The 22,822-nt window shown below is 46.4% G+C and overlaps 1 protein-coding gene across 21 annotated transcripts in view; it reads right to left on the minus strand.

The window, feature by feature from the left end:
• Positions 1-22,822, minus strand: part of PTPN3 (protein tyrosine phosphatase non-receptor type 3) — a 753,142-nt gene that overhangs the window by 432,629 nt on the left and 297,691 nt on the right. For all 21 annotated transcript variants that reach the window (XR_015878492.1, XR_015878493.1, XR_015878491.1 and 18 more), the window contains one exon: positions 21,130-21,193. Coding sequence is in view for 18 of the 21 variants with exons in the window: in XM_088473619.1 (XP_088329745.1) it covers positions 21,130-21,193 (64 nt within the window). In the remaining 3 variants the exon portion in view is untranslated. The remainder of the gene's footprint in view (positions 1-21,129; positions 21,194-22,822) is intronic.

Consider the following 22,822-nt stretch of genomic DNA (forward strand, 5'->3'; position numbering starts at 1 on the left):
GTAGTCCAGTGGGAGCTAGGAGCTGACAGGCAGACTGGCAGACAGCGAATTCACAGGAACAGGAAAGCACAGAGAACTCCCTCTCAGCTAGGCTGAGATACACGTTGCACTGGCAAAGAAGGAAGGCACTGACCCTTCCTAAATACCCCATGCCGTGCTGTTACTGGCCGGAGGGAACATGTGACTCACCAGGATTGGCCAGCCGCATCACATGGCCAGAAGGCAAGATGGCGGCGCCCATGCCAAACGGAACGGAGACGCCACCAGGCCTCACCAGCGCAGAGTGACAACAGGGCCGCACAACAACGCACGCAGCCAAAGCCCCCCGCCAGACACCAGCTCCGCCACCAGACAGCCCGCGCCACAACGACCTCACAGGTAACAACCGCCTAGCGCCATGCTGAAATACCCTGGCCGTGACAAGCAGAGCTTGGCTAGCATTCCCCCTTTGAGAGAGACAAGTTGGTTACTACTTTAGGGGAGAACCAGGTCTTCATCCTAGGGAGGGAACAGCACTGTGCTAGTTAAGGGGAGGTGGTACTACCCAGGATGATTTGCGCATGGGGCAGAAAACTCCTCCCCATTTTTGGTAAAGTGAACAATTATTATGAGCTGTAGAGCGAGGTAGCACTGCTTTTTCACCACCAGGGCTAATTAATTCAATTCTAATCTGATCTAAATAAATTTGGCTGTGAGCTCTTTTTTCCAATTCTATTCTGCTGTCTGTGTCTTATTTATTAGTTAAGTTAAGCTTAAGAGTGGTGTTTAAAATAATAAAACTATGGGTGACTTAAAATATTCGAATGCTTGTATAAGCTTGAGAAGATATAAGCAAACTGTTTTTTATTTGGTACAGTACTAGTTAGAGCTGGTTTTTGTTGATAGTTTTTAATTGGTATAGGTCAGTTGCCAATCATTAACTGTTAGCCTACTAGCTGCCCTGTTGAGGAAGGGTTTAGCAGTAGTATGTTAGGGCTGGAGGAGGAGTCAACTTCCTCTTTCCAGTTTGTGATCCCACCCACCCAGCATATTGAGAAATTGGTTTGTACCAATATGTATTCTTTGGAATATATTATGTTCTTTTTTTCCAGCAAGTGAGGTGCAGCAGGCGGAAAGCAGTGCTCCTCAGTGGCTCAATTTAGCGCAGCCGAGCTTGGCTAGCATTCCTCCTTTGAGAGAGCCAAGTTGGTTACTACTTTAGAGGAGAAACAGGTCTTCATCCTAGGGAGGGACGAGCACTGTGCTAGTTAAGGGGAGGTGGTACTACCCAGGATACTTCACAGGGTGATAAAACTCCACCCCATTTTTGGTAAAGCGAACAACTATTATGAGCTGTTGACTGAGGTAGCACTGCTTTTTCACCACAAGGGCTAATTAAATTCTAATCCGATCTAAATAAATTTGGCTGTGACCTCTTTATTCCAATTCTATACAGTTGTCTGTGTCTTATTTATTAGTTAAGTTAAGCTTAAGAGTGGTGTTTAAAATAATAAAACTGTGGGTGACTTATTAAAAACAGTATCCCCAGGTGGACTCAGGAGAATTGATTTTACATTGAGTATAAATTATTGTTTCCTCTTCATCCTGTGTGCAACAATGCTCTGGTAATGCTGTGCACAAAACTTTGGACCCATAGTTGACATCTTTAAAATTAAGCATTGAAACAGTAACAGTTTTTAAAGGTGTTACAGAGTTTCAGTTAGCCACCCTGCACAGCTGCTCAACCGAGGCACCCTGTTGAACTGCCCAAGAGCTGCTCACAGCCCTTGTAGGATGTACAGTACCCTGAGTGGGATTTGAAATCAGCTATTCCAAAGACAAATAAGCCTGTCTAATAGTCTACTAATTATGGGTGCAAAATATTGTGCACATAATTGACAGAGTTTCCATTACTTTTGGAAACTTACATTGTTTCCAGGGTCTAGTCAGCAGTTAATGGACTGCTTAGAAACTGGCCAGTCCTGCGTGTGAGCTTCAAACAAAACTAAGAGATTATCTTTTTAATCCACATAAATGCACAATGCCCTGACTAAATTCAAGAGATGGAGATAATTTCCCTCTGAAGAATTAGGCTTTTGAAATTTTAGCAAAACAACTTCCTGATTGATATGAAAACACCTTCAGCTGAAACAATGGGTTTGTACATAAAACCACCCTATCAGTTTAGAGACTTTTCTTCCAAACAACGAAAAAAACAATTCCACGTAAGGCACCTTACATTTAACACCTGAAGAGGTTTGCAAGGAACTCACTGAAACACCTCCAAAAACAGATTTGGATCGCGTGGTGAAACTGGCGGAACATAGGGAGGCTGAATCCTAACAACCCTCTGCATAATAGTTTGCACCTTGGCAGCAATGCTTATCGCCTCTGAAAAAGAATAGATAAGGCCAAAATCTGACCCTTTACTGTGTAAACCCTGGTCTAGCCCTACCTGTAAGAAAGAAATAATACTTGGAAACCTGAACCAAGAGGTCTGCAACCTCTGGTACTATATATGTCTTTCAGACGCCATGATAGATGGCTGCTGTCACAGTCTTCTTAGTCTTAATCATATTCTGTATCACCACCTTTGAGAACCCTCTAGATCTCAAGATCTGGGTTTAAAGTTCCACACCGTAAAAGCCAGACTCTGCAAACTTGAGTGCTGAAATGGTCCAAGTGAGCAGATCTTGCCTGATAGGACAGAGCCAAAGGAAATCCACCAGCATGGACAATAAGTCAGCATAACATGCCCATCATGGCTAATCTGGGGTCATAAGTACCATGTGCATCCACTCTCTCTTGATCCACTGGAGGACCTTCGGCAATAAAGGAATTGGTGAAGATCGATAGGCCAGCTGAAAGGACTAAGATCCCATCAGGTCATCCACCAAGATCATCTGATGATCCCTGGATCTTACTTCATAACAAGGAATCTTTTTTGTTTACCCTGGAAGCCTCCATGGTTCCAAAATCAAATTGAACAGCCCCTGATGGAGTTCCCACTCTCCTGAGTGAATCTTGTGATGACTTTGAATGCCGGCCTCCCAATTTTCCTCTCCTGGAATAAATACCGCCAAGATGATTGGAACAAACTTCAGTATTCAGAATGTCTCTACCATTGCTAGACATCTTTTGTGTCACTCTGGTGGTTGATGTACACTACCCATAAAATTGTCTAATTGTATCTTGAGAGGATGCCCTTGTAAGAAATTCTGAGCTTGAATCAAAAATCTGAACTCTGCCCTTAGTTCCAGAATATTGATTGAAAAAGCAGCCTACTTCCTGGACTAGCTGCAATGAAACTGCATCCCCAAGGTAAGCACCCCACAACAGGATAAACTGGCATCTGTTGAGACCAGGGTCCAATCCCCGACTAAAAACTGACACTCCCTTATCAGATTTGGTTTGTGAAGCCACTAGAGGACTGACTGGCATGTATGAAGAGAAAACATGAAAAACTGTGTGTCCCGTCTCAGCTCTAACAAAGTAGAATTTGTTGTTGAAAACCACTGGGAGAGGAAACTTGCCAATGGGAGGGCCTCAAAAGAGACCACCATATTCCCCAAAATGTTCACACATGCCAGGATTGACACCCATAATGCAAGTAGTAAATATCTCATTAGAGATTGCAAAACTGCCACTTTTCCCTTGGAATAAAAAAAAAAAACTTTCTGGCTAGTTAGCATCCCTTCAAATGACCATACACTGGGATGGCAAAAGCTTGAACTGTGGAAAATGTATGATCCACTCATGCTCCTTGAAAGTTTCCATTACAACCTGCAAATGAACGTTGCCCTTCGCTCTGGTCCGTGCCTTGATCAGTAAGTTTATTAAGTTGTCTAAGTAAGGGAGAATGGCTGACATGTATTTGGTAAATATGGTAGGAGCCGTAGCAATCCCAAAGGGTAAGGCTTGAAACTGGTAATGCAGAGACTTGGCATGGAACAGATAAGGATAGGCATTAGGGGAGGAAATGTCAAGAAATTATTAAAAATAGAGTCATTGGACTTTTCTTTTAGGGGGGGTGGCTTCAACATAGTGGCCTAAATGACAAATTAACTATAGAGTATATGTGTAGATAACAATTGTATCAATATAAATAGATACATATAGCAGAGTATCTTGTTCATTTTTTTCACTTTTGTTTGTTTTTGGAGTGCTTTTTTATATTCAAAGTTTTTGTGCTCATATATATATATATCTATATATATATATATATATATATATATATAAATCACATTAGTAAGGCAATGATTTATAAGTGACAACTTAATATTTACTTACCTATTTATTTTATGATATATTTACTTTATTCACATGATTATTAAAAATAATATATGGTTTATCCACTTTGATATATATTACTTATTGTAATAATAAGTAATAATAGTAATACACAGTACACGTTTTCACATAATTGTAATTAACAGGATTTACTGTTTGGTACACAGTATACATAATCTTCACTATATATAGAAACACACGTAACAAAAAATAAAATGGATAATATACATAGAAACTCCAAAAGTGTGCATTATTAAGGAACCTTTTAACCCCTTCCTCCCTCGCAGTCACCTATGAACATTATATGAAACCATGAACAAGAAATAAGAAATTATGAAAATGTCATCTACTCTGTTTTGTATTAAAACTAATAGGAAGTGAATAAGTATGAAGAATCTTATATTTGGACTATTAATTAAAGAGAGCTTTTAATATTGTTAACACTAACTGAGAATTAAAAATAAAATAATTCTATATATACAGATGGGCACAGCTAGTTTGTTGCCCTATACGCCATGTAGCGGACCCTGCATCTCGCACTACACAGTACACCTGGCATCGCACCTTTCAATAAGGATAGCAATGGAGTAATTTTCTGTATCACCGCCCAGGGGTGTATCTAGGGGTCTGAGAGCCCCTGGCAACCTAAGGGACAACGCGCCCCCCTCCCTCTCTCTTGCATTTTCCCCTACCACACAGTAGGACGGGGGCGGCTTAAGAATTAACCCTGACTTCTCCCATCTCTACTTATGACTCCTCCTACTTCCAATCCTGACCCCTCCCATTGTATTGTTATCTGTATAGTTTATATTTTATGAATTTTTTTGTCCCAACGCAACTCTTCACTTATATGTATAGTTAATTATTTTTTGTTGTTGCCCTCACCCCTTCCCTTATTTATAATTAATGTTCCCCTATTACCCTTCATGTTCACTTACTGTATATGTTTGTGTGTGTTTGTTTCGTTTAATACTGCTTTGTCCCACTACTCCCTTTTACTTAAATTATACATATTCTCAAAGAATTTTGGCCCCTCTCCACTTCTATACTTTTCTTGTGTGTGTCCTAACCTCCCCTTCACCACATATACACATATTATATTAGGGGTGAGCAGGTTCGGATTTATGAAATCCGAACCCCCCCGAGCCCCCCCGATCCAAGGCAGATCCGACTCAGGCTCGACTTTTCCCGCCTGACTCGGATCTGAAATCGAGGCAAAACGTCATCATCCCGCCTTCCGGGTCTCGCGGGTTTTGGATCCTATATAAGGTACCCGCGTCGGCGCCATTTTCTCACTCGGCTGTGGACAGTGAAGAGGGAGGGTGGGAATTAGGGCTGGCTAGGCTATGTAGTGTAGTGCAGTGTAGTGTTGTGCTGCGCTGTGCTGCTGTTGTCCATAAGGGCTGTGTCCACTCCTCCAAAGTCCATAGGGGCTGGCTGTGTTGTGCTGTGCTGCTGTTGTCCATAGGGGCTGTGTCCACTCCTCCAAAGTCCATAGGGGCTGGCTGTGTTGTGCTGTGCTGCTGTTGTCCATAGGGGCTGTGTCCACTCCTCCAAAGTCCATAGGGGCTGGCTGGACTGTGTTGTGCAGTCAGTTGTCCATAGGGGCTGTGTCCACTCCAAAGTCCTGTGCAGAGTCCCAGTCCTAAAGGGGTGCTGTAGTGTTGTCCAGGGGGTGCTCTGTCCATCAGTGGTGCTCCACCCAAGTGCAAAAAAAAATTAAATATTTTCTGTGTTTGTGAATTGTGTGCGCAGTAGCCGCACGTGCATCAAAAAAGTAGTGCCAAGCGTGCGCCTGTGTCCCATAAATAAAGGGCCGGCTGGATTGACCGCTAAAGGGTGCTGTAACCCCCAAAGGGCACTCCAAAAAAAATAAAAAATTTCTTTCTGTGTTTGTGAATTGTGTGCACTGTGGCTGCACGTGCATCAACGAAGGAGCAGCGCCAAGCGTGCGCCTGTGTCCCATAGGTAAAAGGCCAGCTGGCTTGTCCATTAAAGGGTACTGTAACCCCCAAAGGGCACTCCAAACAAAATAAAAAAATATATTTTTTTGTGTTTGTGAATTGTGTGCGCAGTAGCCGCACGTGCATCAACAAAGTAGTGCCAAGAATGCGCCTGTGTCCCATAAATAAAGGGCCGGCTGGATTGACCGCTAAAGGGTGCTGTAACCCCCAAAGGGCACTCCAAACAAAATAAAAAATTTCTTTCTGTGTTTGTGAATTGTGTGCACTGTGGCTGCACGTGCATCAACGAAGGAGCAGCGCCAAGCGTGGTCCCTGTGTCCCATAAGTAAAAGGCTGGCTGGCTGGCTTATCCGTTAAAGGGTTCTGTAACCCCCAAAGGGCACTCCAAACAAAATAAAAATATATATTTTTTTGTGTTTGTGAATTGTGTGCGCAGTAGCCGCACGTGCATCAACAAAGTAGTGCCAAGTGTGCGCCTGTGTCCCATAAATAAAGGGCCGGCTGGATTGACCGCTAAAGGGTGCTGTAACCCCCAAAGGGCACTCCAAAGAAAATTAAAAAAATGTTTCTGTGTTTGTGAATTGTGTGCACTGTGGCTGCACGTGCATCAACAAAGGAGCAGCGCCAAGCGTGCGCCTGTGTCCCATAAGTAAAGGGCCGGCTGGCTCATTTCTTAATGGGTGGTGTAACCCACAAAGTGCACTAGTCTCCAACAAAAATAAAAAATTATTTTCTGTGTTTGTGTGCGCCTTAGCCACACGTATATATCAATATAACATAAATGGAGGACCAAACTTTCTCCGATAAAAATAAAATAGGGAAAGATCAAGAACCACTTACTCCTAGTGCTGAAGCTGCTGCCACTAGTCATGACATAGACGATAACATGCCATCAACGTCGTCTGCCAAGGCTGATGCCCAATGTCATAGTAGAGGGCACATACAATCCCAAATGACAAAGTTCAGGAAAATGACCTTGAAAAAAAACATTTATATCATCTGAAGAGAAACGTAAACTTGCCAATATGCCATTTACGACACGGAGTGGCAAGGAATGGCTAAGGTCCTAAATCCCGTTGTCCTGTTGTATCCAAGCACCTGCAAGCCACACCGTCAACTCCCTCCTCGTCAATTTCCTCCTTAGTCAGGATCGGAAGTAGTCCTGCAGGCCATGTCACTGGCATGACTGACTCTCCTATCCTGGATTCCTCTGGAGGATCCTGCATTGCTACGCATCCTGCTGCCGCTGCTGCTGTTGCTGCTGCTGGGAGTCGTTCATCATCCCAGAGAGGAAGTAGGAACACCACTACTTTTACTAAACAATTGACCCTCCAACAGTCCTTAGCGAGGAGGATGTAGTACGACAGCAGTCATCCTGAAGAAAAACGTATAACTGAGGCCTTGACTGCTATGTTGGTGTTAGACGTGCGTCCGGTATCCGCCATTAGTGCAGTGGGATTTAGACAATTGATAGAGGTAGTGTGTCCCCGGTTCCAAATCCCATCTAGATTCCACTTCACTAGGCAGGCGATACCGAGACTGTACAGAAACGTCAGAAAAAGTGTCCTCAGTGTCCTGAAAAATGCCGTTGTACCCAATGTCCACTTAACCATGGACATGTGGACAAGTGGAACAGGGCAGACTAAGGACTATATGACTGTGACAGCCCACTGGGTAGATGTATCACCTTACGCAGCAACAGAAGCAGCGTCACCAGTAGCAGCATCTCAGAAACGCCAGCTCGTTCCAAGGCAAGCTACGCTGTGTATCACCGGTTTCAGTAAGAGGCACACCGCCGACAACCTCTTAGAGAAACTGAGGGAAATCATCGCCCAGTGGCTTACCCCACTTAGACTCTCCTGGGGATTTGTGATATCTGACAACGCCACCAATATTGTGCGTGCATTACATCTTGGCAAATTCCAGCACGTCCCATGTTTTGCTCACACAATAAACTTGGTGGTGCAGAATTTTCTGAAAAGCGACAGGGGCGTGCAGGAGACGCTTTGGGTGGCCCAAAAAATTTCTGGCCATTTTCGCCATTCAGCGACTGCGTGCCGAAGACTGGAGCGCCAGCAAACACTCTTGAACCTGCCCCGCCATCACCTGAAGCAAGAGGTTGTGACGCGGAGGAACTCAACCCTCTATATGCTTCAGAGGATGGAGGAGCAGCAAAAGGCCATACAAGCCTATACATCCACCTATGACATAGGCAAAGGAGGGGGTATGCACCTGACTCAAGCACAGTGGAGAATGATTTCCGTGTTGTGCAAGGTTCTCCAGCCCTTCGAACTTGCCACACGTGAAGTCAGTTCAGACACTGCCAGCTTGAGTCAGGTCATTCCCCTCATCAGGCTTTTGCAGAAGCAGCTGGAGAAAGTGAAGGAGGAGCTAAGACGGAGCGATTCCACTCGGCATGTGGGACTTGTGGATGAAGCCCTTCATTCGCTTTGCCAGGATTCCAGGGTGGTCAATCTGTTGAAATCAGATCACTACATTTTGGCCACCGTGCTCGATCCTAGGTTTAAAGCCTATGTGGTGTCTCTCTTTCCGGCCGACACAAGTCTGCAGAGGTGCAAAGACCTGCTGGTGAACACACTGTCAGCTGAAGCGGAACGTGACACGTCAACAGCTCCTTCTTCATTTTCTCCAGCAACTGGGGCTGCCAGGAAAAAACGTAGCTATCCTAAGCAACCCGCTGGCGGTGATGCAGGACAGGCAGGACCAAGTTTGGACATCTGGTCCGGACTGAAGGACCTGGCAACAATTTCTGACATGTCTACTGTCACTACATACGATACTGTCACCATTGACAGAATGGTGGAGGATTACATCGGTGACAGCATCCAAGTAGGCATGTCAGACAGCCCATACCTGTACTGGCAGGAAAAGGAGGCAATTTGGAGGCCCCTGTACAAACTGGCTCAATTTTACCTGAGTTACCCCCCCTCCAGTGTGTACTCCGAAAGAGTGTTTAGTGCAGCCGGGAACCTTGTCAGCGAAAGGCGTAGGAGGTTGCTTCCACAAAATGTGGAGATGATGTTCATCAAAATGAATTATCAACTCTTCCAGGGAGACCAGCCTCCAGAACGTACAGAGGGACCTGTGGTGGTGGATTCCAGTGGGGACGAGTTAATACTCTGTGAGGATGAGGATGTACACAACACTGAAGAGGGTGAGGAATCGGTGGATGAGGAGGATGAGGACGACATCTTGCCTCCGTAGAGCCAGTTTGTGCAGGGACAGATTAATTGCCAGCTTGTTTTGTGGGGGCCCAAACGAACCAATCATTTCAGCCACAGTTGTGTGGCAGACCCTGGCGCTGAAAGGATTGCTTTGCTAAAGTGTGCATGTCCTGTTTATACAAATATGGGTGGGTGGGAGGGCCCAAGGACAATTCCATCTTGCACCTCTTTTTTTTCTTTGCATTATGTACAGTTTGGGGCCTAGTTTTTCAAACTGCCATCCTGTCTGCCACTGCAGTGTCACTCCTAAATGGGTCACGTGTTTGTGCCGCCCACTCGTGTCGCTTAGCATAGTCATCCAGCTACCTCGGTGCAATCTTTTGGACATAAAAACACTATTGTGAGGTGTTCAGAATAGACTGGAAATTAGTGGAAATTAAGGTTATTGAGGTTAATAATAGCATAGGAGCAGAAAAACCCACACATTCTGTGATTTTAGCTGTTTTTATGCTTTTTTTTAAAAAAAATACAGATCCAAAACACAAAACCCAGAACCTAAAACACGGAAGGGTGGTTTTGGCAAAACCAATCCAGATCCAAAACACGAAGAAAGATCCAGATCCAAAACCAAAACACAAAAAGGGGCCGGTGCACACCCCTATAATATATATATATATAATTTTTTTCTTTTACTTCCTTCTTTCTATCCTCTCTGCTGTCTTTTTCTGTAGCTGTAGGTGGGGCTTGGTTCTATTCTCACAGGGCAGCCAGGAGCAGGCGCAAAATATTCAGGAGGGGGGGGGGGGGAGGGTGTTCCATAATTATATATAGACATACACACATAACATACACACAACATGCTTACAAACACACACAGCATACACACATAACGTACACATATAACATGCTTGCAAACACACACACAGCATACATACACACATGACATACTTCCAAGCATACATACACACATTACATACACACATGACATGCTGACAAACACACACAGAATACATACACACATAACATACACACATGGCATACAAACTCACACACAGTATACATACACACACACACACACATTACATACACACTACATACTTACAAACACACACACAGCATACATGCGCACACACATAACATACACAGTACATATTTACAAACACACACACAGCATACATACACACATAACATACACCCTACATACTTACAAACACACACACAGCGTACATACACACACAAGAGACTGACCTGTTAACACAAACACACACCCCCCACCCAACCAACACTAACAAGAGACTGTCACTGACCTGTTAATAACACACACACCACCAAAACCCCCTCCCCTGCCAAAACTAACAAGAAGAGACTGACCTGTAACCTCTCAGTGCTGTGCCCCACCGAACAGCTCCTCGATGCCTTACACTGGGAGATGAGTCACTGCACCATGTGGGAGCCGAGGGAGGCAGAGCAGAGCTCACAGCAGGATTGTGGATAGATCCCCTTCCGTAGATGTACCTACTGAAGGGGATCTATATACACAACCCTCACAGCAGCCAGTCAGGACAGCCGAGCGCCGCTGATATACACCGCAGCGGGCACCCGGCAAACAAAACTTGCAGCAGCGGCCGGGTCAGCATTCTCCGCTCAGTGTGGCTGTGGCCACCCGCACCCTACCTACATATCCTTTCTAGCAGGTGCCCAGCACACCATAACCTGTCTGTCCACAGCACTGCAGAGCGCATGTATTGCTATGGTGGCACTGCCAGGTGGCGCCCCCTGGCGGCCGGCGCCCCTGGCAAGTGCCATCCTGGCCAAAGTATAGATACGCCCCTGTCACCGCCCGATGACTGGCTGACAGAACCTCTGATTCACTTCATTCACTATAGTACAGCACTTTCGTCACGGAATCAAAGCTGTAGAAGAATGTGTAATAAAGTTTTAAATCATTACAGTACTGTGTTTGTGTCCTGTGTTTAAGAAAAATATTTATTTTCTTTATACAGTATTTATAGTTCAGCCGCCAATTACTGTTCGGGCAACTACAGTACAAACTTTCAATGATACAGGATGAATTGATATTCGGGTAACAGCTCGGTTACTGTGTTTACATGTACTAGTATAATATTTAGAAAAGAAGACACATTTTTATTATTATTACAGTAGTATGCTTCCTTCACTGCACCCTCCCTAACAGTAGCGGGTGGGTGGAGTGCAGAAGGATTCAGTAGATGGATGTAAAAGCCTTCTTGGCCTACTGGTAGAGTGGTGGTTTTACATTGCCATGATCCAGGGTTCAAATCCCACTACAGCAAATATTATTTTGTAATCATGATCACTTTAGACTTATTCTCTATTATTTTTTTTATACCATCCGCACTAATCATGTTTCAGAGGCACCTACAGGTGTTGGGGGTTCAGGGACTCAAACCTCAGTTTTAAATAAGACCACATAATTTCCTGTTCTATAAAGTTGCAGTAGTGTATTGAAGGCACTACATTGCTCCACAACCCCATGACACACCCATACAGCTATGGAGTGCTGGGGCTCCAGTGTTGGGTTTCATATGCACCTTCAGTGCCAGGGGCTGAGGCAGGTCAGACACACACACAGGTGTTGGGGGTTCAGGGACTTGAATGTGACTTCAGTTTTAAGTAAGACCACATGATTTCCTGTTCAATAATGTTGCAGTAGTGTATTGAGGGTACTGCATTGCTCCACAACCCCATGACACACCCATACAGCTATAGAGTGCAGGGGCTCCAGAGTTGGTTTTCAGATGCACCTTCAGCATTAGGGGCTGAGGCAGGTCAGACGCACCTACAGCTACTGTAACTTTCTATGCCATGAACTCCGCTCATAGCTCCATATCGGCTTGTATGTACTGCTATGTCCCTTGCTAGCCCCGAATCTTGGCTTTACGTGCTGATACAGTGTCCATATCCCTAGATGAATGTGTGGTTTTAAAGGAGAGGGAGGAGTCAAAGATAACTCTAAGACAGCACATTTGGGGGCTACAGTAGATCACTAAATTGGGGGAGGTTATGTGGGAAGATGATCAGCTCAGTCTGAGACATGTTAAGTGTAAGAATACATGTATATGTATTTAACTCTTTCCTTACATCCACAATACCAACATGGACATAATACCAATAACCAAAATTTAAATTGCCACGTTAACAATTGGCTGAAGAAGCTATCAATCATTGACATACCATAGTAACCAATGTGATCACGCGCTTTGACCGCAAAATAATAAGGGAGACACTGGAAAACTCATTAATCTCCCTCACGCTGGATTTCTGTATTGTGTGAAACACAACCAATAGGAAAGCTGACTGGCAGTCCCGATTGACTGGAATACATGATATTTAGAGAAGGAACTGATGATTGGTCAATAGAGATGACAATTATCAGGGGAGTCATGTAATTGGTGGTCAATCAGTATATATGAAATGTCAACTCGGATGACTAGTTGTTCCAAGCACCAAAGCGAAACGTGTGTCGGGATGACACGCTGCTGAGATAGCTAGCGTGTTCTGTTGTTTTTAATAACTCTCATACAAATGTAAAGTAAGTTAATGTGAAGTTAATGTGTCTATCGGACCCATTTAAGATGCAAAGTACTATGGCTGGGAGTAATGGTAACATGGCTGAGTGTTGAATGTAGTGTTTAAAAAATATAAAGGACACAGGCCCTGATTCAGAGCCGGACGCTCTGACAGAGCGCTCGCTCTGAATCAGGGCCATCCTTCTCTTTTTTTATAGCGGCCTCCTGGTTGCTCGCATAGCTGTGGGTGACCACCCACAGCTATAGCGAGTGGCCAAAAAGATGGTCACGATGGTCAAGACCATCGTGACCATCGGGCTTGCGACGAGACCCTTGTGGTAGGGTCTCGTTGCCGCAAGCCCTGGAGTGCTTTTGGCTCTCTCAGAGCCGAGAGCACTCCCACTGACATCACTTGTGATGTCAGTGGGGCCGGCCCCAGACGGTAGGCGTTCCCATGGGAACGCCTCCGTCTGGGCAGCCACGCCCCCGGCACGCCCACCAAAGGGGGCATGCTGTCACTCACCATCGACAGCACGTCCCTTTTGTAGCGAGACCCGGAGTGACAGCTTGGCCGTTGCTATCCGGGTCTCGCGCATGCGCACGACGGAGCCGGCTCCCTCGTGCGCATGCGCACTGGGCCAACATCAGCGCTCGCGAGCAAGTCTGAATCAGGCCCTCAGTTTGGGCAAAAAAAATAGTTAGCCCTAAGTGATATTTAGGTTGTATGTACCATACTTAGGAAGGACTGCACAACAATCACAAGACTAACCAGAGTGTCACGAGGACACGAGGTTTGCGGTCCTTACCAGTGAGGGCACTGTGACGCGGTCCTTCTGGCAAGGGAGCTGGCGCATGGAGATGGGCAGGGCTGCCATCAGAGATTGTGGGGCCCGGGACTGTCAAAAATAGGCAGGGCCCCTCTCCTTAGGTTGGGGGGAGGGGGGCAGTTTGTCAGAGGTGGGTTTTAACATGATAATCTACAGTATAATAGAGAGAGTATAATACAGTGAGAGCGACAGAGTGGGGTGAGGGTATCAGAGCAAGGTGTGGATGTGAGAATGCAGGGTGAGGGTGGAAATGCAGGGTGAGGGTGGAAATGCAGGGTGAGGGTGGGAATGCGCAGGGTGAGGGTGGGAATGTAGGGTGAGGGTGGGAATGCAGGGTGAGGGTCGGAATGCGCAGGGTGAGGGTGGGAATGCGCAGGGTGAGGGTAGGAATGCGCAGGGTGATGGTGGAAATGCACAGGGTGAGGGTAGGAATGCGCAGGGTGAGGGTGGAAATGCAGGGTGAGGGTGGGAATGCGCAGGGTGAGGGTTGAAAAGAAGGGTGAGGGTTGAAAAGAAGGGTGAGGGTGGGAATGCGCAGGGTGAGGGTGGAAAAGCAGGGTGAGGGTGGGAATGCGCAGGGTGAGGGTGGGAATGTAGGGTGAGGGTGGGAATGCAGGGTGAGGGTGGGAATGCGCAGGGTGAGGGTAGGAATGCGCAGGGTGAGGGTAGGAATGCGCAGGGTGAGGGTGGAAATGCGCAGGGTGAGGGTGGAAATGCGCTGGGTGAGGGTGGAAATGCGCAGGGTGAGGGTGGAAATGCGCTGGGTGAGGGTAGGAATGCGCAAGGTGAGGGTGGAAATGCGCAGGGTGAGGGTAGGAATGCGCAGGGTGAGGTTAGGAATGCGCAGGGTGAGGGTGGAAATGCGCAGGGTGAGGGTAGGATAGCCGCCGCTGTGGCCTCTCCTGATTGGCTGCCGGTCCGCGAGCTACGATTGGCTCGCGGCCAGCGCCACTTTCAAAACTCCTCCAGTGCTTATCCAGTAAGCATCTCACGGGGGTGTTCCACTGCCAGGCTGGTGGGCCCCCTTTCTGTCAGGGCCCGGGACTCTAGTCCCGGCAATCCCCCCCTGATGGCGGCCCTGAAGATGGGCAGTGGGTATGCACAGGGGTCTGCCAGCATTGGGCCATCCTGGCAAGGGTAAGTCTAGCAGTGTCTCAGCACCACAGGTACATGGGCATGTCCATCTTGCCTCAGGTCATGTGACATAGTGGGCTATCCTGATGCGTCAGGTGATCTCTCCAGCCACTCACGCTCTGCTGCTGGGTACTTAAGGGGGTTTAGAGCTCCCTGTAGTTGCCAGTGCAACGTGTTTCAGCATCAGCTATGAGAGTTCTATGCACTCCTGAACCAGACCTTAGCTCTGGTGTTGCCCCAGCTCCTTGCCGGTCCCTGGCTCCCTGCAAACCTGCACCACTCTACCCTGTCTTGCTCCTTGCTGTGGATCAAGTCTGGCTCCTTCTACCTATCCACTTTTCCCTGAAACTGAAGTTCCCAAACCTACCCAATCCTTCCTGAACCTGTAGTTCCCAATTACCTACTCCAGCCTGCACCCGAGTTTTCAGCTAAAACTCTCATCAGCCATCATCACAACGTTACCTGCTTTCCCTTTCAGCAATTATTACAGCAATTTTGGATTACCCTATTTAGCCATCATCTCAGCATTACCTGCTTCCCTTTCAGCAACTATTACAACATTTCTGGATAACCCTGTTCAGCCATCGTCTCAGCATTACCTGATTTCCCTTTCAGCTATTATCACAGTATTCCCGGATTCCCTACCCTGCTATTACCACTGACTTACTGGACTTTTCCTTCAGCTCCACAGTTACCTCAGTTAATCAAGACTTTATTTTAGTTCAGTCACTGATCTGGACATTCATTCATTGCATCACTATTGTTCCTTCAGTCGTGGATGTTAATCAGTATTATTCTTGTACATGTCTACTAGTACTTACAATACATTAAACAACCTACTTTTCACTTTAAATCTGTTCCGGTGTCTGCTCCTGTTAACACCCCGGGTCCACAACAAACACAGATCCTAACATAGAGTATGTGAACTATGGATTTAATGGACACACTGGGAAGATACAAAGGTATCTCTGTACACAGCTTCACTGGTGCCAGCGTCTTAGGGCCTGATTCAGAGCCGGACGATATTTGCGGACGGTCGTTTCAAAAAAGGGGCCGGCTATTTAAATTGAGCGCTCGCTCTTTGCGGTTTGTTGACGCCTCTATGTATGAGCGAGCGAACGAAAAATGCGCTCGCTATTTTGTAAAGACGCCCCTTTGCCGTTCGCATCACACGTCATCTCCGGTATTTATTAGATTAATTGGGTACATCGAAAGGCATGTGTACTGCTCGCAGTGCTTGTGGTAGGTTTTTTCTACCGCTATCACTGCGAGCAGTTCAGGCTGAAAGACAACCAAGTGACGTGGTCGATGACGCTCCTTTACTAATTATGCACACCCATTAAACGCCCTTTTGACCGTTTGGCACGCTTGCGTTCGGATCTCCACTCCCCCGTTTTCAAGCACCTTCCCCTGTTACCACCCACAAACGGTACATTCTGTCAATCAAATTAGCAGCCCCTCGCTGTTTTGCGAGCGCACGATTTCCGACTGCAATGACTGGTTTGTGCATGCGCATTACGACCCATACGCATGCGCAGTTGTGCGAACATCGCTCAAAGCAAACGAGCGGACGCTTACGAGTGGCTCTGAATCAGGCACTTTGTTCCATCGTCCATTATGACTCCCCAAAGGTTACTCAGAAGGCCATGATCAACTGATCTGTGACCGATGTTGAAATATTTTACGCAGATGCCTGGATTTATAAAGCCAGGCATCTGCGTAAAATATTTCAACATCGGTCACAGATCAGTTGATCATGGCCTTCTGAGTAACCTTTGGGGAGTCATAATGGACGATGGAACAAAGTGCCTGATTCAGAGCCACTCGTAAGCGTCCGCTCGTTTGCTTTGAGCGATGTTCGCACAACTGCGCATGCGTATGGGTCGTAATGCGCATGCACAAACCAGTCATTGCAGTCGGAAATCGTGCGCTCGCAAAACAGCGAGGGGCTGCTAATTTGATTGACAGAATGTACCGTTTGTGGGTGGTAACAGGGGAAGGTGCTTGAAAACGGGGGAGTGGAGATCCGAACGCAAGCGTGCCAAACGGTCAAAAGGGCGTTTAATGGGTGTGCATAATTAGTAAAGGAGCGTCATCGACCACGTCACTTGGTTGTCTTTCAGCCTGAACTGCTCGCAGTGATAGCGGTAGAAAAAACCTACCACAAGCACTGCGAGCAGTACACATGCCTTTCGATGTACCCAATTAATCTAATAAATACCGGAGATGACGTGTGATGCGAACGGCAAAGGGGCGTCTTTACAAAATAGCGAGCGCATTTTTCGTTCGCTCGCTCATACATAGAGGCGTCAACAAACCGCAAAGAGCGAGCGCTCAATTTAAATAGCCGGCCCCTTTTTTGAAACGACCGTCCGCAAATATCGTCCGGCTCTGAATCAGGCCCTAAGACGCTGGCACCAGTGAAGCTGTGTACAGAGATACCTTTGTATCTTCCCAGTGTGTCCATTAAATCCATAGTTCACATACTCTATGTTAGGATCTGTGTTTGTTGTGGACCCGGGGTGTTAACAGGAGCAGACACCGGAACAGATTTAAAGTGAAAAGTAGGTTGTTTAATGTATTGTAAGTACTAGTAGACATGTACAAGAATAATACTGATTAACATCCACGACTGAAGGAACAATAGTGATGCAATGAATGAATGTCCAGATCAGTGACTGAACTAAAATAAAGTCTTGATTAACTGAGGTAACTGTGGAGCTGAAGGAAAAGTCCAGTAAGTCAGTGGTAATAGCAGGGTAGGGAATCCGGGAATACTGTGATAATAGCTGAAAGGGAAATCAGGTAATGCTGAGACGATGGCTGAACAGGGTTATCCAGAAATGTTGTAATAGTTGCTGAAAGGGAAGCAGGTAATGCTGAGATGATGGCTAAATAGGGTAATCCAAAATTGCTGTAATAATTGCTGAAAGGGAAAGCAGGTAACGTTGTGATGATGGCTGATGAGAGTTTTAGCTGAAAACTCGGGTGCAGGCTGGAGTAGGTAATTGGGAACTACAGGTTCAGGAAGGATTGGGTAGGTTTGGGAACTTCAGTTTCAGGGAAAAGTGGATAGGTAGAAGGAGCCAGACTTGATCCACAGCAAGGAGCAAGACAGGGTAGAGTGGTGCAGGTTTGCAGGGAGCCAGGGACCGGCAAGGAGCTGGGGCAACACCAGAGCTAAGGTCTGGTTCAGGAGTGCATAGAACTCTCATAGCTGATGCTGAAACACGTTGCACTGGCAACTACAGGGAGCTCTAAACCCCCTTAAGTACCCAGCAGCAGAGCGTGAGTGGCTGGAGAGATCACCTGACGCATCAGGATAGCCCACTATGTCACATGACCTGAGGCAAGATGGACATGCCCATGTACCTGTGGTGCTGAGACACTGCTAGACTTACCCTTGCCAGGATGGCCCAATGCTGGCAGACCCCTGTGCATACCCACTGCCCATCTTCAGGGCCGCCATCAGGGGGGGATTGCCGGGACTAGAGTCCCGGGCCCTGACAGAAAGGGGGCCCACCAGCCTGGCAGTGGAACACCCCCGTGAGATGCTTACTGGATAAGCACTGGAGGAGTTTTGAAAGTGGCGCTGGGCGCGAGCCAATCGTAGCTCGCGGACCGGCAGCCAATCAGGAGAGGCCACAGCGGCGGCTATCCTACCCTCACCCTGCGCATTTCCACCCTCACCCTGCGCATTCCTAACCTCACCCTGCGCATTCCTACCCTCACCCTGCGCATTTCCACCCTCACCTTGCGCATTCCTACCCTCACCCAGCGCATTTCCACCCTCACCCTGCGCATTCCTACCCTCACCCTGCGCATTCCTACCCTCACCCAGCGCATTTCCACCCTCACCCAGCGCATTTCCACCCTCACCCAGCGCATTTCCACCCTCACCTTGTGCATTCCTACCCTCACCCTGCGCATTCCCACCCTCACCCTGCATTCCCACCCTCACCCTACATTCCCACCCTCACCCTGCGCATTCCCACCCTCACCCTGCGCATTCCCACCCTCACCCTGCGCATTCCCACCCTCACCCTTCTTTTCAACCCTCACCCTTCTTTTCAACCCTCACCCTGCGCATTCCCACCCTCACCCTGCATTTCCACCCTCACCCTGCGCATTCCTAACCTCACCCTGTGCATTTCCACCATCACCCTGCGCATTCCTACCCTCACCCTGCGCATTCCCACCCTCACCCTGCGCATTCCGACCCTCACCCTGCATTCCCACCCTCACCCTACATTCCCACCCTCACCCTGCGCATTCCCACCCTCACCCTGCATTTCCACCCTCACCCTGCATTCTCACATCCACACCTTGCTCTGATACCCTCACCCCACTCTGTCGCTCTCACTGTATTATACTCTCTCTATTATACTGTAGATTATCATGTTAAAACCCACCTCTGACAAACTGCCCCCCTCCCCCCAACCTAAGGAGAGGGGCCCTGCCTATTTTTGACAGTCCCGGGCCCCACAATCTCTGATGGCAGCCCTGCCCATCTCCATGCGCCAGCTCCCTTGCCAGAAGGACCGCGTCACAGTGCCCTCACTGGTAAGGACCGCAAACCTCGTGTCCTCGTGACACTCTGGTTAGTCTTGTGATTGTTGTGCAGTCCTTCCTAAGTATGGTACATACAACCTAAATATCACTTAGGGCTAACTATTTTTTTTGCCCAAACTGAGGGCCTGATTCAGACTTGCTCGCGAGCGCTAATGTTGGCCCAGTGCGCATGCGCACGAGGGAGCCGGCTCCGTCGTGCGCATGCGCGAGACCCGGATAGCAACGGCCAAGCTGTCACTCCGGGTCTCGCTACAAAAGGGACGTGCTGTCGATGGTGAGTGACAGCATGCCCCCTTTGGTGGGCGTGCCGGGGGCGTGGCTTCCCAGACAGAGGCGTTCCCATGGGAACGCCTACCGTCTGGGGCCGGCCCCACTGACATCACAAGTGATGTCAGTGGGAGTGCTCTCGGCTCTGAGAGAGCCAAAAGCACTCCAGGGCTTGCGGCAACGAGACCCTACCACAAGGGTCTCGTCGCAAGCCCGATGGTCACGATGGTCTTGACCATCGTGACCATCTTTTTGGCCACTCGCTATAGCTGTGGGTGGTCACCCACAGCTATGCGAGCGACCAGGAGGCCGCTATAAAAAAAGAGAAGGATGGCCCTGATTCAGAGCGAGCGCTCTGTCAGAGCGTCCGGCTCTGAATCAGGGCCTGTGTCTCAATACATCTCTCGGCGGCTGCTACATTCACATATTTTTGCATAGCAGCTGCATAAAATGCTGCAGTCACGATGGGATTAGAGCACAACTCTGAATCAGGCCCAATATTAACCTTACATTTTCTCACAGCTCAAAAGTAAAGTATTACTTCCCCACCCCATTGTAGACTTATGAAATATAGTGGATTTAATTGTTGTTTTATAGGAAGCAATTCTTTTTTAACTCTAAATATCTCAGAACAAACCGGCATTACAAGGTTTGAACTTAATGTAACTGTAATTGCTATTGTGCAGTGAATATTTTATTTAAAATGCTTGGACAGGACTATATTTTAAGTTTGTACTGCTCTAGGCTAGGTCACGTTGAAAAATGTTGTCTAGCTGTGGCTCTACTTATAGTTAACATTGAAATGTTCACACCAATATACAAGATATTTGACAGCATAAACTACCAAAATATTAAACCAAAAATCAAAGAGATGGTAAAAAAAAATTAAAAAATACCTACCGTAACCAGGGTGTATATTTAGAGCAAGGCTGTCTGGACATTAAGGGGTTTATGTAATAGGTTCATGGAGTACGGAAACATCGGGATTTAATTGAGTTCACTAATAAATTTAAAGCAGCAATCAGTTATAAAGCGAAACTAGCCTTCTAAATCGCTTTAAATTAACGGCGAACTTGCTGAAATCCCTCCAGTTGTAATCTCTGAACGTATTACTTAACCCACTGATTGTGAAGATGCCTCCAATTAGTCAACCAACAACCATATTTCACTTTATTTAGTCCCCTTCATTCATTATTTTTCTGGAAAAACGGTACTTGGCAAGGACCAAAAAAAAAATAAAAAATTTATTAAAATAGACATAACCAAAGCTCTGCCCTGTACAGTCCACTTATACAGTGAATAAAGCCTTGTCACATCATCGCTATACCTGGATGTTGTGAGGATTAGAGTAAAATTTACTTACATGTTTCTGATGTTGCTGAATAAAAAACTTTTTTCTTTTGAAAGATATTTTCAGAATGTTTACCCTAGATGGAAAAGATAACAGCTGTACAAAAAGGTATAAAACAACAATCACCTACTGACAATATATAGAACAGCAATATTTATATGGGAAATCATGTAAATAAATCAAATCTTCTAAACAGATTTCCTGTGTATGCTGAACAATTTTATACAGGTTGAGTCTCCGATATCCAAAATGCTTGGGACCAGGGGTATTTTGGATAACGGAATATTCCGTATTTTGGAATATTTGCATATCATAATGAAATATCTTGGGAATGGGACCCAAATATACACACACAATACATGTATGTGTTATATACACCTTATACACACAGCCTGCAGGTAATTGTATACAATATTTTCAATAATTTTGTGGCTCAAACAAAGTTTGTGTACATACATAAATTCAGGCATGTTTCATATACACCCTATACACATAGCCTGAAGGTAATTTTATACAATATTTGTAATAATTTGTGCCTTAGACAAAGTTTGTGTACATTGAACCATCAAAAATCAATGGTTTCATTTTCTCAGTCAAGCCAAAAAAATTCCGTATTTCGGAATATTCCATATTTCGGAATATTTGAATATGGGAGACTCAACCTGTATATGGCCTCAGAAATCCCAGAATCTGGCATGAGTCCACTTCTACTGTAAGTATGTGTATGGTTATATGTGATAAAACCATATGGATATGGTTTTATGTGATGAGTCCGTTTCTACTGTAAGTATGGATATGGTTTTATATGTTGTGTAGGTGCAGGTATGTAATTTAAATACATTTTGTTACAAAGGAAATGCACTTTTGGGAGTTTCTTCTATTGATATAATACCGTACCTAGGTTCATAGGTATTCACCTGTATTAGATTAACATTAAGGAAGAGTTGTTATATGAGGAATGATTTTGACATATTAGGAATCTAATTTGGCAGGTCAGAGGCGTGCCAAACATATTTTGCACCCCATGTGAGTCTCCCCACCCTGTGTGCTGTCGCCCCCAGAACATACCAAAGGGGGCATGTCTTGTGGGGGATGGGCATGCATGCACTCGGCATCTATTCCCATCCCCCCACCCCATTGGTAGGAGAGTGTGACTGTCCTGCCCAAAGAGGACAGTGCTCATTCCCACTATGCCCCACAGTGCCCCCATGTATGCTACATACTGCCTTCCCTCCAGTGCCCCCGAGTACTTACGTCCTGTGGCCTGCTCCTCCTGAACCCTCCCAACTCTGTGTTCTGCATGCACAATGAGCTCCTACAGTGCTCAGTCACTACCACAGTCCTGAGCGGCATCAATGTCATACAGTAAGTCTCTGAGTGTCTGCGAGTGACACAGACAGTCAGACTAGATTCATACTGACACCTCCTTAGAAAAAGACCGAATCTGCCACCTGTATCATCAAACTATGTTGATCCAGTGTATTTTAATGAAGAGATTTAGGTTTGGAAGTACTTGAGAACGATCCTTAAAAACATTTACATCAGCTGTATTAAAGTGTGTCAGGGTGTCTGGGTAAAAGTAAATATATACCCATAATGGGACTGTTTCTGTGATGGACACAAGTGGAAATGTGGCTGGATATCTGCATATTGTGCACCTGCCAAAGAAATAAATCAGCACCTGCGCATGCACCAGATCAGGTAT

Source organism: Taudactylus pleione, unplaced genomic scaffold, assembly GCF_031769625.1.
Source record: "Taudactylus pleione unplaced genomic scaffold, aTauple2 ptg000137l, whole genome shotgun sequence".
Lineage (NCBI taxonomy): Eukaryota > Metazoa > Chordata > Amphibia > Anura > Myobatrachidae > Taudactylus > Taudactylus pleione.